Source organism: Peromyscus eremicus, chromosome 12, assembly GCF_949786415.1.
Source record: "Peromyscus eremicus chromosome 12, PerEre_H2_v1, whole genome shotgun sequence".
NCBI lineage: Eukaryota > Metazoa > Chordata > Mammalia > Rodentia > Cricetidae > Peromyscus > Peromyscus eremicus.
The window spans coordinates 36775400-36788752 of NC_081428.1; the positions used below are offsets into that span (position 1 = coordinate 36775400).

The 13353-nt window shown below is 36.4% G+C and overlaps 2 protein-coding genes across 2 annotated transcripts; both read left to right on the top strand.

Annotated features, from left to right (window-relative positions):
• Nucleotides 1–1666: 1666 nt before the first annotated feature.
• On the top strand, nucleotides 1667–2587 carry LOC131922607 (olfactory receptor 5AC1-like). Its single transcript, XM_059277431.1, has one exon. It carries the CDS (start codon nucleotides 1667–1669, stop codon nucleotides 2585–2587), a length of 921 nt encoding a protein of 306 aa, XP_059133414.1.
• An 8992-nt stretch (nucleotides 2588–11579) lies between these two features.
• On the top strand, nucleotides 11580–12503 carry LOC131922623 (olfactory receptor 5AC1-like). The gene has a single exon (XM_059277448.1). It carries the CDS (start codon nucleotides 11583–11585, stop codon nucleotides 12501–12503), a length of 921 nt encoding a protein of 306 aa, XP_059133431.1. The 5' UTR covers nucleotides 11580–11582.
• Nucleotides 12504–13353: the final 850 nt, after the last annotated feature.

A 13353-nucleotide genomic window follows, 5' to 3' on the forward strand; every position in this document is an offset into this window, starting at 1 on the left:
GGACATCCTAACTCCTAAGAAAAGACATCAGAGGTTTGGGTTTTCACAAGGAACATCTGTGCAGAGTCACACATTGCATTCCCTGGGAGCATCTTCCTGAAGTGGTCTGTGCATGGGCTCTCCATCATGTGTGCAGCTTGGCTTACAACCTTAGTGACTTTTCTAGTCTCTGTGTTCAAATGTCTGATGAGAAGCAACTTAAGGATGGAAAGATTTTATTTTTTAAAAATGAATTTAATTTATTGTTTTTATGTCTTTGGGTGTTTTGCCTACTGGATGTCTCTGCACCCCATGTGTGCTCTCTGCCCTCAGGGGCCTGGGGAGAGTGTTGGATACTCTGGAACTGGACTTAAAAATGGTTGTGAGTCACTATGAAGGTGCTGGGAACTGAACCAGGATCCTTTGGAATAGCAGCTAGTGCTCTTAACCACTAAGCCATTTTCCCATCTCCTATATTTCTTTCCAACTCATTGTTTCTGTTTGTATACATTGCAAACCTCAGCACTTAAACAGAATCCAGTTATTGAAAGCATTAGCCTTTCTTTCTACTGTTGTTTTTTTGTGATGTTACATTCTGCCTTCATTCTGAAAATCTCATTCATGAAATTGAAAAGAACTTACTGTTTTTTTCTATAATTTTGTTGAGAGGAAATAAAAAGGTCTATCAGAAAGCTATGATGGTGTAAGGAACAGAAAAAAGCATAAATAAGATTTATTACTTGACTATTAATATGTTAAGGTGAAAGAATTATGTGCATAAGTAATACCAAAGACATATTAAGTATCCTTACCATATAAACCTTTTGAAAGACTGATGTGTATATATAAAATGAAAGTAGAAAGGATATTATCAAAAGAAGAAAGAAGATTAGAAAAGAGGGAGTAAAGTGGGAGAGGTTCTTGGGTGTATTTTCAAAGTACATAGTACAATAGAATGAAAATGACGTTTATATAAACTATCACTTTGTATAATAATTATTTATTAATAATAAAATATTAAATTTTATAGGAAATGGAAAAGACTTTTCAAATTGAGCTAGTGTCTTTTTAAGACATTTTAGTATAAGCCTGGCATGGTGGTCTGTGCCTTTAATCCCAGCACTCTGGAGACAGAGGCAGGTGGATCTGAGTTTGAGGCCAGTCTAGTCTGCATGTTAGCACCAAGACAGATGGGCTACACAGATAAACCCTGTCTCAAAAAAAAAAGCAAATAAATAATCAAAAAGACATTTTAGTATAAAACGTATTATGTATATTTTCATTCTAAATTTGGTATACAATCTTTTTCTTGCTCTCTCTCTCTCTCTCTCTCTCTCTCTCTCTCTCTCTCCACACACACACACACACACACACACACACACACACACACACACACAATTTATAATAGATGCAGATATGCATAAGACTAGGTAAATTAGTGTCTATGGTCTCATTTTTTTATCTTTCAAATAATTGGATGCTGAAAGTTTATACATTAAAACTGTTCAGAAAATATTTTCTGTTTCCAGCATGTTTAAAAAGCAGAAATATGACACCTTCCTATCTGTTGATTGTGGAGTATCTGAAGCACAAGAAAGTGGTCTCAATCCAATCCTGTTCTTACTAAGTCTTAGCCACATTAAAAAAATCTCCTCCCCCCTTGCAGTAAGCAGCCTGAGAGGTTGTGATGGAAGGAAACAGGACCCTGCTGACTGAGTTTGTTCTCAGAGGAATAACAGATCGTCCAGAGCTGCAAGTCCCCCTCTTCCTGGTGTTCTTCTTCATCTATGTCACCACCATGGTGGGCAACCTTGGCTTAATCTTTCTCATCTGGAAGGATCCCCATCTTCACACTCCCATGTACCTTTTCCTTGGAAATTTAGCCTTTGCTGATGCCTGTACTTCATCTTCTGTGACTCCAAAGATACTTATGAAATTTTTAAATAAGAATGACATGATATCCCTGGGTGAGTGTTTCTCCCAATTTTATTTCTTTTGTTCAAGTGCAACTGCGGAATGTTTTCTCCTGGTAGCAATGGCCTATGACCGCTATGCAGCCATATGCAACCCTCTGCTCTATCTAGTGGTGATGTCCAACAGACTCTGTGTTCAGTTCATAAGTGTGTCATATCTAATTGGACTTCTACATGCCTTGCTTAATGTAGGATTGTTATTTAGGTTAACGTTTTGTAGTTCCAATATAATAGATCATTTCTACTGTGAGATTTTGGCACTCTATACAATTTCTTGCACTGACCCATCCATTAATGCATTGGTTGCTTTCATTTTTGCCATTTTTATACAAGTGAGTACTTTTATGAGCATTATAGCTTCTTATATCCACGTGCTCTTTGCCATCCTGAAAAAAAGGTCCGAGAAAGGCAGGAGCAAAGCCTTCTCCACCTGCAGTGCCCATCTGGCATCTGTCTCTTTGTTCTATGGCACCCTCTTTGTCATATATGTGCTCTCTGGATCTAACACAGACAATTATCAGGGTAAAATGTACTCATTGTTCTACACTGTTATCATTCCTCTGCTAAACCCCTTTATATACAGCCTAAGAAATAAAGAAGTTTTAGATGCCTTGAGAAAACTCACAAAATGTTAACTATTTTCTGAAAACTTAAAGGTGTTTTCTATGACCAGATTCTCTGTGTTTAAGGTCATCATAATATTTGGCCCTGTACTTTGCATATAATAGGGATTTTTTTATATCATGTTAAGTAAAGCAATAAAATGTAGACTATATTGCCTGTCTTCTTCTTCCTCTTCTTCTTCTCCCTCTCCCTCTCTCCTTCTCCTCCTCCTTCTCCTCCTCCTCCTTCTCTTCCTCCTCCATCTTGTTATAAAGATACTGAAGTCTTTAAGGAAAGATAGAGTATGAATTACTTTTGAATTCAGACACAAAGGAGATCATGGATTCTTCACAAATTATTGTCTTTATAAGGTTAATAAATTATTCTTTTCCTAATACATTGTTTGTATATTATTGAAATAAAACTCCAAATGTATGGATTCAGTTTCTACTTTTCTTTTACTGATTATTTTTTTGTTTTATTAATGTATGCATTGCACATGATCATAAGTATCACCTACTGTCCCCTCCCATCCTCCCACACACCTGCTGATTCTCGTCTTCCTGTCTGACAGTGCCCCTCCCTACTTTCATGTCTGTTTATTCAGGCATCCCCCACTGCTGTGTGTTCATCATTCCAATGACCATGTTGAATCCAGAAGGTAGTATTTCACAGAACCCCTCCTATTCCTCTGGCTTTTACATTTCTTCTCCCACTCTTCCATTGTGTTCCTTAGGCCTTGGAGCAGGTGTTATAGTTGTCCCATTCAGGACTGTGGACTCTAGAGTTGCTTATTTTCAGCACTTTGGTCAGTTTTTTTTAAACTTTGTTTTTGGAAATTTCATATATGAATACAATATTTACACCACTTCCACTCGCTGTCTTCCTTATCCAATGTTTTTTTCTGTCACCTCCCTCCTCTGATATTCAAAAGCCCTGTTTTGATTCTCTGCATTAACCATTGTCTTCCACAATAAGAAGCTTCCATGACCAAGACTGAAAGCTGCATTAGTCTATGGCTAGTAATACACCCATTTAGAAAGTAGTTTGACCTCATGTCCATTTAGCACAGTAAGAAGTAGTAAATCCAACCCCACAGGGCTTGTGACCACCCTAGCCAGGTGCTTTCGGTCATGTTTACAGTACCAGGATGGCATTCCTTCCTTGGAGTTGGTATAAGATCCAACCAGTAAGCCATTGATTAGCCTCTAGCAGTCGTGATGACACTAAATCAGTGGACACCAGTTGCTTGATAGGTGTCAGGGCCGTTGATGAGTGTTCTCCCCCTGCAGCCTCAATAGCACCTAGGACTCTTAGGACTAGGGTTACTCAGAGGGGAGAGAGCTTCTAGCTTGTCTCCAGTCTGTTGTCTCTTTGTTCTGGGTCAAGAGTGCAGTGTCTTCAGTAATAGAGTCTCACCATGTACTTCTGGTCAGCACCTAAGAGAAAATGCAACAACTTCACTTTGGGATCCACTGGGGCCTCTACCGTTAACTCATGGAGAATTATCTTGCACTTGACAATGATATTTTTCTTTAAACACCCATGGATTCCAGTGTCAGCAGTGACCAGCAAGTCAAAGCACTTCGGTTCAAATTTCTTTTATTGTAGCTATCTATATTGTTAATATTTTTAACTAGCTCTCAAAGTGGTATTTTTTCTTATTTACTCAACTAAAACCTGGTATTTCAAATCTTAATTGCTTCTCTCAGATTTCCTAAAATGTGATTACATAAACTATATACAATAGGGATAGTTTTATTTTTATAATAAGTATATATTACACACATCACACTGTATTTGATGGAGTCTAAAAAAAGAAAACCCATACTAACAGTAACCTGAATAATCCACTCTAAATACTCAACATCAGACATCAGAACATTTTCATTTTTCTTCATTTGAAAGTGGTTGACTTTGCCTTTGGTCAACACTTTTTGCCTTACATTGCAATTTTCTGTAAGATTTTTAAACTTTAGTTATCTGACAGTTATTTACATATTGCATTCATCCCACCACTCCCTTTTATCCCCATTCCTTTCCCTCTGGATACCTTCTTCTTATCTAGTTACCTTAAAGCAGCAGGTTTCTCTACAGCTTTTTGATGCACCCACAGTCTTGGTTTACTCTCCCACACCATTCACTTTCCCTGTTTCCACATCCCCATCCCCATTTGTACCTTCCCTCTCTTGGTATCTCCTATTTCCATTTTGTTTGTGTTTTATTGTCCACACCAAGACTTCACCCCAAATCCCCACATCCTGTGGCTCCTCTCGAGCTTTCTGGCCTGTAAAGTTGTTCTCTCAACCTAAATCACAAAAATAAAAAAAAAATTCAAAACTAAGTCCTCAATGAGGAGTAACATGTAGAGTTTGTCTGTGTGCCTGAGTTACATTACTTAGGATAACATTTTTAGCTCTATCCATTTTCCTGGAATTTCCATAATTCATTTTGTTTACAGCTGAACTGAAGTGAATTGAATTATGTATATATTCTACATGCTAATTTTCTAACCATAATTTGCTGACTGTCTTGGTTGATTATATTTCCCAGATATTGTGCCCAAAGCAGCAATGATCATGGGTGTTCTGATATCTCTATCAGAGAGTGTCGAGTTATTTGGGTATATGCACAGCGATGGTATAGCTGGATCTCATGATATTTCTTTTTTAGCTATTTGAGAATCTTGTGTACTGGCTTCCCTGGCTGTTGCACATGTTTACACCCTCTCCAAATGATCATAATGGTTCCTCTTTCTCCATGTCACACCAGAATTTATTTCTTTTTTAAGTTTATTTTTTCTTTTATAATTCCACAAATTTAATACATCATGTTCTTTGCTCAAAATTCCTCTCAATATACTCTCCTATCTCTTATCAAATTCCTTCTTCTTCCCAAGTTAATGTTCTACTTTCATGCTTTTTATGTGAGGGATAGGGTACTTCATTTAATTAGGGTTACCTAAATGAGAATAAATCAGAGTTTATTTGAATGAGGATAATATATGAGTGGCTACACTACTGGAGAATATGACTATATTGCCCCTTGAAACCTTTAGGTGCTTGTAGTTCCCCTGAGAGAGAGACCATATGATCCATTTCTCCATTTATGATGGAGTTATTGATGGACCCAGTCCCATGTAGGTTCTGTGTGGGTAGCCACTATTGTGTATTCATGCAAGCAATAGCCACGTCATGTCTAGAAGATGACAATTCATATCACTCCTTCCATTCTTCAGCTCTTACATTCTTTTGACCCCTCTTTCTACAATGCTCCCTGAGCCTTGTAAGGGATGACTTAGACATTGCATTTAAGACTGAGAACTAAGAGTCATTTGTTCTCAGAACATTGACCAGTTACATGGATCTTATTAAGTGTTGCCAGCTGCAAACTGAAGCTTTTCTGATCAAGGATGAGAGCAGCACTTAGGTATGTGAGTATAAAAAGGACAATTTTCAGGGCAGTTTGGCACCATAACTGTTTACCAAATACAATCATTGGTAGGTTCCCTGAGAGGGCCCATGACCTCTCCAGTCATATGCTCTTATCATATTTAAAGTGCCTGACGGGCCGGGCGGTGGTGGCGCACGCCTTTAATCCCAGCACTCGGGAGGCAGAGCCAGGTGGATCTTTGTGAGTTTCGAGGCCAGCCTGGGCTACCAAGTGAGTTCCAGGAAAGGAGCAAAGCTACACAGAGAAACCCTGTCTCGAAAAAAAAAAAAATGCTTCTTTAGCCGGGCGGTGGTGGCGCACGCCTTTAATCCCAGCACTTGGGAGGCAGAGCCAGGCGGATCTCTGTGAGTTCGAGGCCAGCCTGGGCTACCAAGTGAGTTCTAGGAAAAGGCGCAAAGCTACACAGAGAAACCCTGTCTCGAAAAACCCAAAAAATAAAAAAAATAAAAAAAAATAAAGTGCCTGATATGAGTTCCTTTATGGATTAGGTCTAAAATCCAACGAGAAAGGAGTTGTTTACCTCCACACAGCCATGCCATTATTATTGCACCAGTGGACAGATTATGCTTGGATGGTAGATATTATAGTTTAAATGGTTCCCAGCCAGTTACAATAAGTAATTCTAGCTTTCTTCACCAGAATCCTTCATAGCATATTCCAGCATGAAGAAAGCTAGCCAGCAGGGAGGAAGTTTCCCTGTCAGTCCAAGAATGATTTATCTGTTTTCTGTGATCAAAGAACTTACTGCGTAACCCACATGGACAATGAAGAACAGAGTCTGTGCAGGTCTCTGACCAATAAAAAAAGTAGCCCAGACTCAACATAGAAACATTTGTTTAATAACTCATGTCTTCTGAGAGCACCATTGTCTCCCATGAAGGCTGTCTACATTCAAACTCCTTTTACAAGTTCTATTTTTAAAAATAGCATATCAACTAGCATATTTCCATAAGTCTTTTTATTCATTCTGAGATTAAAATATCATTTTATGTGTGTATGAGTTTGCCTGGGTGTATGCATATGTACATGCATCAAATATGTGTAGGAGCCCTTGGACACCAGAAGAAGATTTTAGATTCCCTAGAACTGGAGTTGCTGGTGCTTGTGAACCACTCTGTGAGTGCTGGGAACCAAACCTCTCCAGCACTCCCTTCTTTCCCTTTTGAGGTTTATAGTTTTGGTGTTGTATTTCATCTTGTTTTCCATAGTATATAATAATAAAGCTTATGCATATACAAATAGAAAAACATGAATGGGTTGAAGGTGGGCATTGCATGCATGAAAATATTACCTGTATTCACCAGTGGTCAGGGCGGTTGAAGCAATTTGTTTCTTTTGTGATTTTACACATTTCTATTTCCTCTAATATTTTTTAAGATATCCTATTTGAGTGAACCACACTAAATTTGTTATTTCCATATCTAAGAATTGATTGCATATGCATATCATATTGTCGAATAAAAATTACCCTCCATGGCAGAAGGAACTTACTAACCTATTGCTAGAAGCTGATTTATCAGAACATTGGTTCAAAGTGTCAAATACTATGGGGAAATTTGATAATTGCCATAAAGAACATTAATACACATATTCACATGTAATACCTATGTGCCATCTAAATATTTTTCCATGATGTATCTTACGTTTGTTCAGATTCAACTTTTGACAGAAAACCAGTTACACCATCTGAGTAATCTCCATGGAATAAACATTTCATTTTACTTTAATTGGCCTCTAACTCCGTAGTTAGAAAGAACAAAAGCTTCCATAAGACCAGTTACAATCATCTGTTAGTTTTGATTTGCTGATTAGTGAACAATGACCAACAAATTGGCTTCGTCCTTTGGGGAGATCTTGGTAGCGCTGAGAGAGTTTTTATATTGAAACAGAGTTGAAGATTGCATGAAATAAATGCCATTTTCTCCAAACTGCTATTCTTAGAGAAAACTGATGTGAGAAGGACAGTTGTCCTGACACCCTTGTTCCTGCAGTGGAAGTGTTTTCATGAAGATACAAGTCTTGTGGCATCTGTGCCTATACACAGTTCATAGGTATTGGGTGAAAAAGTAATATTTAATTTTACTGTAATTTTAAACATTTGATCATTTCTATGCCAACATTTTTCTCACAATTTAGATGAGAATATAATGGCATATATGTTAATTTATATAAAAATTTCTTTTGATGGGACTTATTTAACAAATGGGACATAAAGTATTTCTGAAAATCTAAGGAAACTATTTTGTATACTTTCTCTAAATTTTTATATGCTCACAACTATGTGTTTATTGTCTAAAGATTTGAGATCAATCATGTAAATTTGTAAGAGTTCGTGTGGCCAATCTCTATGCTATGATTCCTTTGTATTGGGGGGAATGCATCTTAGAAAATCCAACACATTTCATGAGCCCTCAAAACAAGCTTCTTGAACGTGTTTGTGTATAGTAGTAATTCTGATGGAAATGAGACGGAGAGATTCTGAAACTTGGGGTACATGTCCTTTATCAAGATAGAGTTATAAAATGGATCTGTTGAATATTTTATTAAGTAAAGCATCCTTTCTGAGTTTTACTTTGGAAGTCTTTCAGAATCAGGAATACTGTCCACAACTGAGGACCCCAGGAGCATGTGACTTCTTAAGCTGTACCTCCTTCCTTAGCTGCATCTATGTTTACATAGTATTACATACGAAGAAGTAAGGAAGAGTTTGCCATATCAGTTGCTATTGTTTTACCAGAATTTTTTTCATCTAAAATTTTCATAAATTTTGATTATGTTCTTTCCCTTTCCTCAGCTCACCCTAGCTCCTCTGTACCTCCCTACACACTTAAGTTTGTGGCCTTTCTTCCTATCTCTTAAAAAGATAGGCACAAGGGAAAGTCCACAAGGCCCCTACCCTGTACAAAGAACTACAGGCACCTGAGGACTGGGAGTGGGAGAGGTGGTCCTCCTCATGGAAGAGCCAGCAAACAGCTGTCCAGTACCAAATGGTCAGTCCTGAAAAGTAATACAAGTAACATCCAGACTGAATAGGTTATATTTAGGAATATATGTGTATCTTTTATATACACATATGCATGCAATAACAATTACTGAAAAAAAGGGGCCATGAATTCGAAAAGGAATGGAGAGGGATATATGAGAGGGTTTGAAGGGAGGAAAGCGAAGGGGGAAATGTTGAGATTAAATTATATATCAAAAATATTAATGAAAATATAAAAAGACACATCCAGAGGAGAAGATCCCAGGAAACCTGGAGCAAGGGTTGGAGTAAAGAGAGAATGCCAACAACCACTAGAGGCCAGCAGGGAAAAGAGACGGGTTTCCCATGGGTCTCTAAAGGGAGTGTGGCTGGCTCACAGTCTTGAGTGTCAGCCAGTGATGCTGACCCTAGACTCCTGACATCCCTCGAGATCAAGTAATACATTTAGTTTGTTTTGTTTTAAATTACCTTTTGAGGTAGCAGCTACAGGGATCCAAAACAAATACTTTTTTTTTTAACCCAGTGACTGTATCCACACAATCAACTTTAATGATGTGAGTAGTTTTATGCTTTTGTAAGAGGCCTGGAGAGGACTATGCCATGAGCTGAGCCCTGAGAGCTCCATATTTAAGGGATTTAACTAGTAAAAAAAATGACTGTTTCTGACATAATGGATCAAGATAAAAGAATTCAACTCCACTGGCTACTTCGTAGTAATAGACTATATAGGGTTTCTGAATGAGAGACATTCCAAGAACATCAGAGATACAAACATTATTTTACATCTCTTTCCATATAAAAATACCCCCACAGAAACACAAACACAAAAATCAATACAAACAAACAAAATCACATTAAGACAAGCCAGCAATATTTGACAGACATGTATAAGTGATAATTTTTACACAATTATTACACAGATATAAGTTTCTCTGTTAATTTGTTTCCATGCTTAATAAAACTACAAATGATTTTTATTTTTTTAATTCCCAATAAAGATGGAGGAGAACACATTTCACAGAAATGTTTAAAAGTTTCACCATTTAAGTGGAACAAATACATTACACAGCTTTCTATGAAATATTTTTCTTCTTCATGTTTCTAACACCTTAAATTATATTTTGTGTATATACTTTCCCCCATAAACTCTATATTTAATTTGACATTATTTTATTTTTTTAAAATAAAGTAAATGTTTTGAGAAAATTAGTTGTTTGGAATCACATATTTGAGCATGAGGTTATTAGCTCATTGTATAAAGAATTGGTGACTATGACAAATCTAGAAGTTTAAGTTGGTAGAAAAGCCATCTTACTGACCAAGATCTGTCAAAGAATCTGGCTTAGGGCACTATTAATAAAGTCCTTAGTCACTTAAGCTTGCCCTTTCTATTTCCCAACTCCTATTTTAAATCAGCAGTACAGGGATGCCAAGGTATAAATTATGTTATATCCAGACTATGCATATTTTTTCTTTACAGAAATGTACTACAGTGTTGGTTTGAATTCCCTCCTGCCGGGTTTTCGACATCATCTATCCTAACTTCCTTCATTTGTGGGTACCAGCTGAGCTCGACATTTTTTCTTCCTTCTAAATTATATCTATAGTCATTAACACTCAATTTGTTTCATTTTCCTTCATTTAATTTTCTATACAAAAATTATAATTTGGCATTTAAGTTGAATTCAGATATTGAAAACCCTAACCATTGTATCTATACTTTTTTCTTTTGCAAGTTCTTTCTCCTCTGCATTTTGGTAATCTCATATATTTCATTGAGGAAAAGCAAAGGAGTCTTATTAAGCCTGTGATTGCTTTTATGAATGTCTATCAGATAACACAATAGTAAGTGAAAGAAAACAATTTAAGTAAGCTTTTTATTACTATCTTGTTGCTTGACAATGTCTTTGGATGAAAGAATAATGCAAAAAAAAATAACAAAGATAGAGTAACTTTTAGTCTTACATAAAATATTTGAAAGTTATATATAAAATTAATGTAGAAATGATATATTTTTGGAGGGAAATGAGACTAAAAGAAGAGGGAAGAAAAACGGAAGAGTCTCTTGAGAAATGAGTGTGCTCAGAGGGCATTTTTACACTTCAATGAAAACGCCATTAGGTAAAACATTACATTGTATAGTGAATATAGCCTCATTAAAATATATCAAAACAGTTCACGAGGACTTGAAAAAGAGGCTTTTCGAGTTCACTTAGTCTTTTAAAATATTTTACTATAAAATGTACCATACATTTTGCCACTGTAAATTCTGGACATAAGCTGTCCTTCTATGTGCATCATTTGCAGTAATGGAAACTAACAAGGATAAAGTCAAATCAAAAATTGGTGTCAATGGCCTACTCACTTAATTTTCACGTAATTGCATGTTAAAATTTTGTATATCAAAAGTTAGAAAATACTTTGTGTTTCTAGAATGCCATTCAATGCAGAAACATCACACTTATGTATTTCTGGGTTAAGAAACAAAGGCAGCACCAGTCCATGAGACTGGAATGTGATGCCATTCTCAGCCAGTTCATTCAGATGTTATGTTCCTTCCCTCTTTGCAGTGAGCAGCCTGAGTGGGTGTGATGGAAGGAAACAGGACGCTGCTGACTGAGTTTGTTCTCAGAGGAATAACAGATCGTCCAGAGCTGCAAGTCCCCCTCTTCCTGGTGTTCTTCTTCATCTATGTCACCACCATGGTGGGCAACCTTGGCTTAATCTTTCTCATCTGGAAGGATCCCCATCTTCACACTCCCATGTACCTTTTCCTTGGAAATTTAGCCTTTGCTGATGCCTGTACTTCATCCTCTGTTACTCCAAAAATACTTGTAAAAATTTTAAATAAGAATGACATAATATCCCTGGGTGAATGTTTCTCCCAATTTTATTTTTTTTGTTTTAGTGCAACCACAGAAATTTTCCTATTGGTAGCGATGGCCTATGACCGCTATGTAGCCATATGCAACCCTCTGCACTATGTAGTTGTGATGTCTAAAAGACTTTGCACTGTGTTAATAAGTTTGTCATATATGTTTGGTTTTCTAAATCCTACAGTTCATGTAGGGTTATTATTTAGATTAACATTCTGTAGGTCTAATGTTATCGATCATTTCTACTGTGAAATCTTGCCACTCTTTACAATCTCTTGCACGGATCCATCTCTTAATGCATTGGTGATGTTTGTTATTGCTTCTTCAGTACAAATTGGTACCTTTGTCATTATTGTAGTCTCTTATGCCCGTGTCCTATTTGCTATCCTGAACGTGAAGTCTAAGAAGGGCAGAAAGAAAGCCTTCTTCACCTGTAGTGCCCACCTGCTCTCCGTCTCTTTTTTCTATGGGCCTCTTGTCTTCATGTATGTAGGTCACCACGGTTCTGCTCCAGGTAAAAACCAGGATAAAATATATTCACTGTTTTACACAATTGTAATTCCTCTGCTAAACCCCTTTATTTACAGCTTAAGAAACAAGGAAGTTTTGGGTGCTCTGAAAAAGGTTACAAAATGATAATTATTTTCTTCGTATTTTGATTTTTTTGTATCACCTTTTCCTCTGTTTTGCAGTGCATCATAATATGCATATGTTATAAATTTTACATATTGTTAATTTAAGCACTACAAAGTTAACTGTGCATGTCTGTGTTAGTAATATTATTATAAAATAGTTAACAATGACTTTAAGAGATAATCCCAGTTATTTGTTGTTTTGAAATTCATATTGTCTGAATTTTACTTCATTAAATTAATTTCTCAATTAAATGAATAAACTTTTGGTTTAAAATCTATATCACAACTCTTTGGATTTATTTTTATAACAAATCAATTCAGGTGTATAAATGATTGGTTTAAAAGCTATTCTTCCCCTCTTAATCATTTCTTGAGGATAATTCATTTAAATAATCTGTAGTTAAGTTACCAATACATAGGTAAATAATACTTATGAAACACATGACAAAGAATAACACCATAGCACTTAAAAGAGGTATTTCTTGAGATTTCAGAGTTATCTGAAAGGGATAAATATTAGTGTTACACCCATTTAAAGTTCTCAACTTTAAAGTGTTAAAAATCAAAATAAGCAATTTTTTTTCATAGAGCACAAAAAGGAAATTTGGAATTCTTACAAATGTCTGTCTTTTTGCTAACTTTTGTTTTCACGTATTTCTTTGGCTGTGAGTCAGACATCTGGATGTGCCTTCTAGCCAAGATCTCCAAATATCTTATTAGGAAGAAGGTGAACAGATGCACTGTGCTTCATATCTTCAGCTACATGAAGTCTACAGCATCCTTCAGGAATATTCTTGCCACGACTGTTCATAATTTCTCTGGGTGCTGAAACAATATGAGAAAGAGGGAAG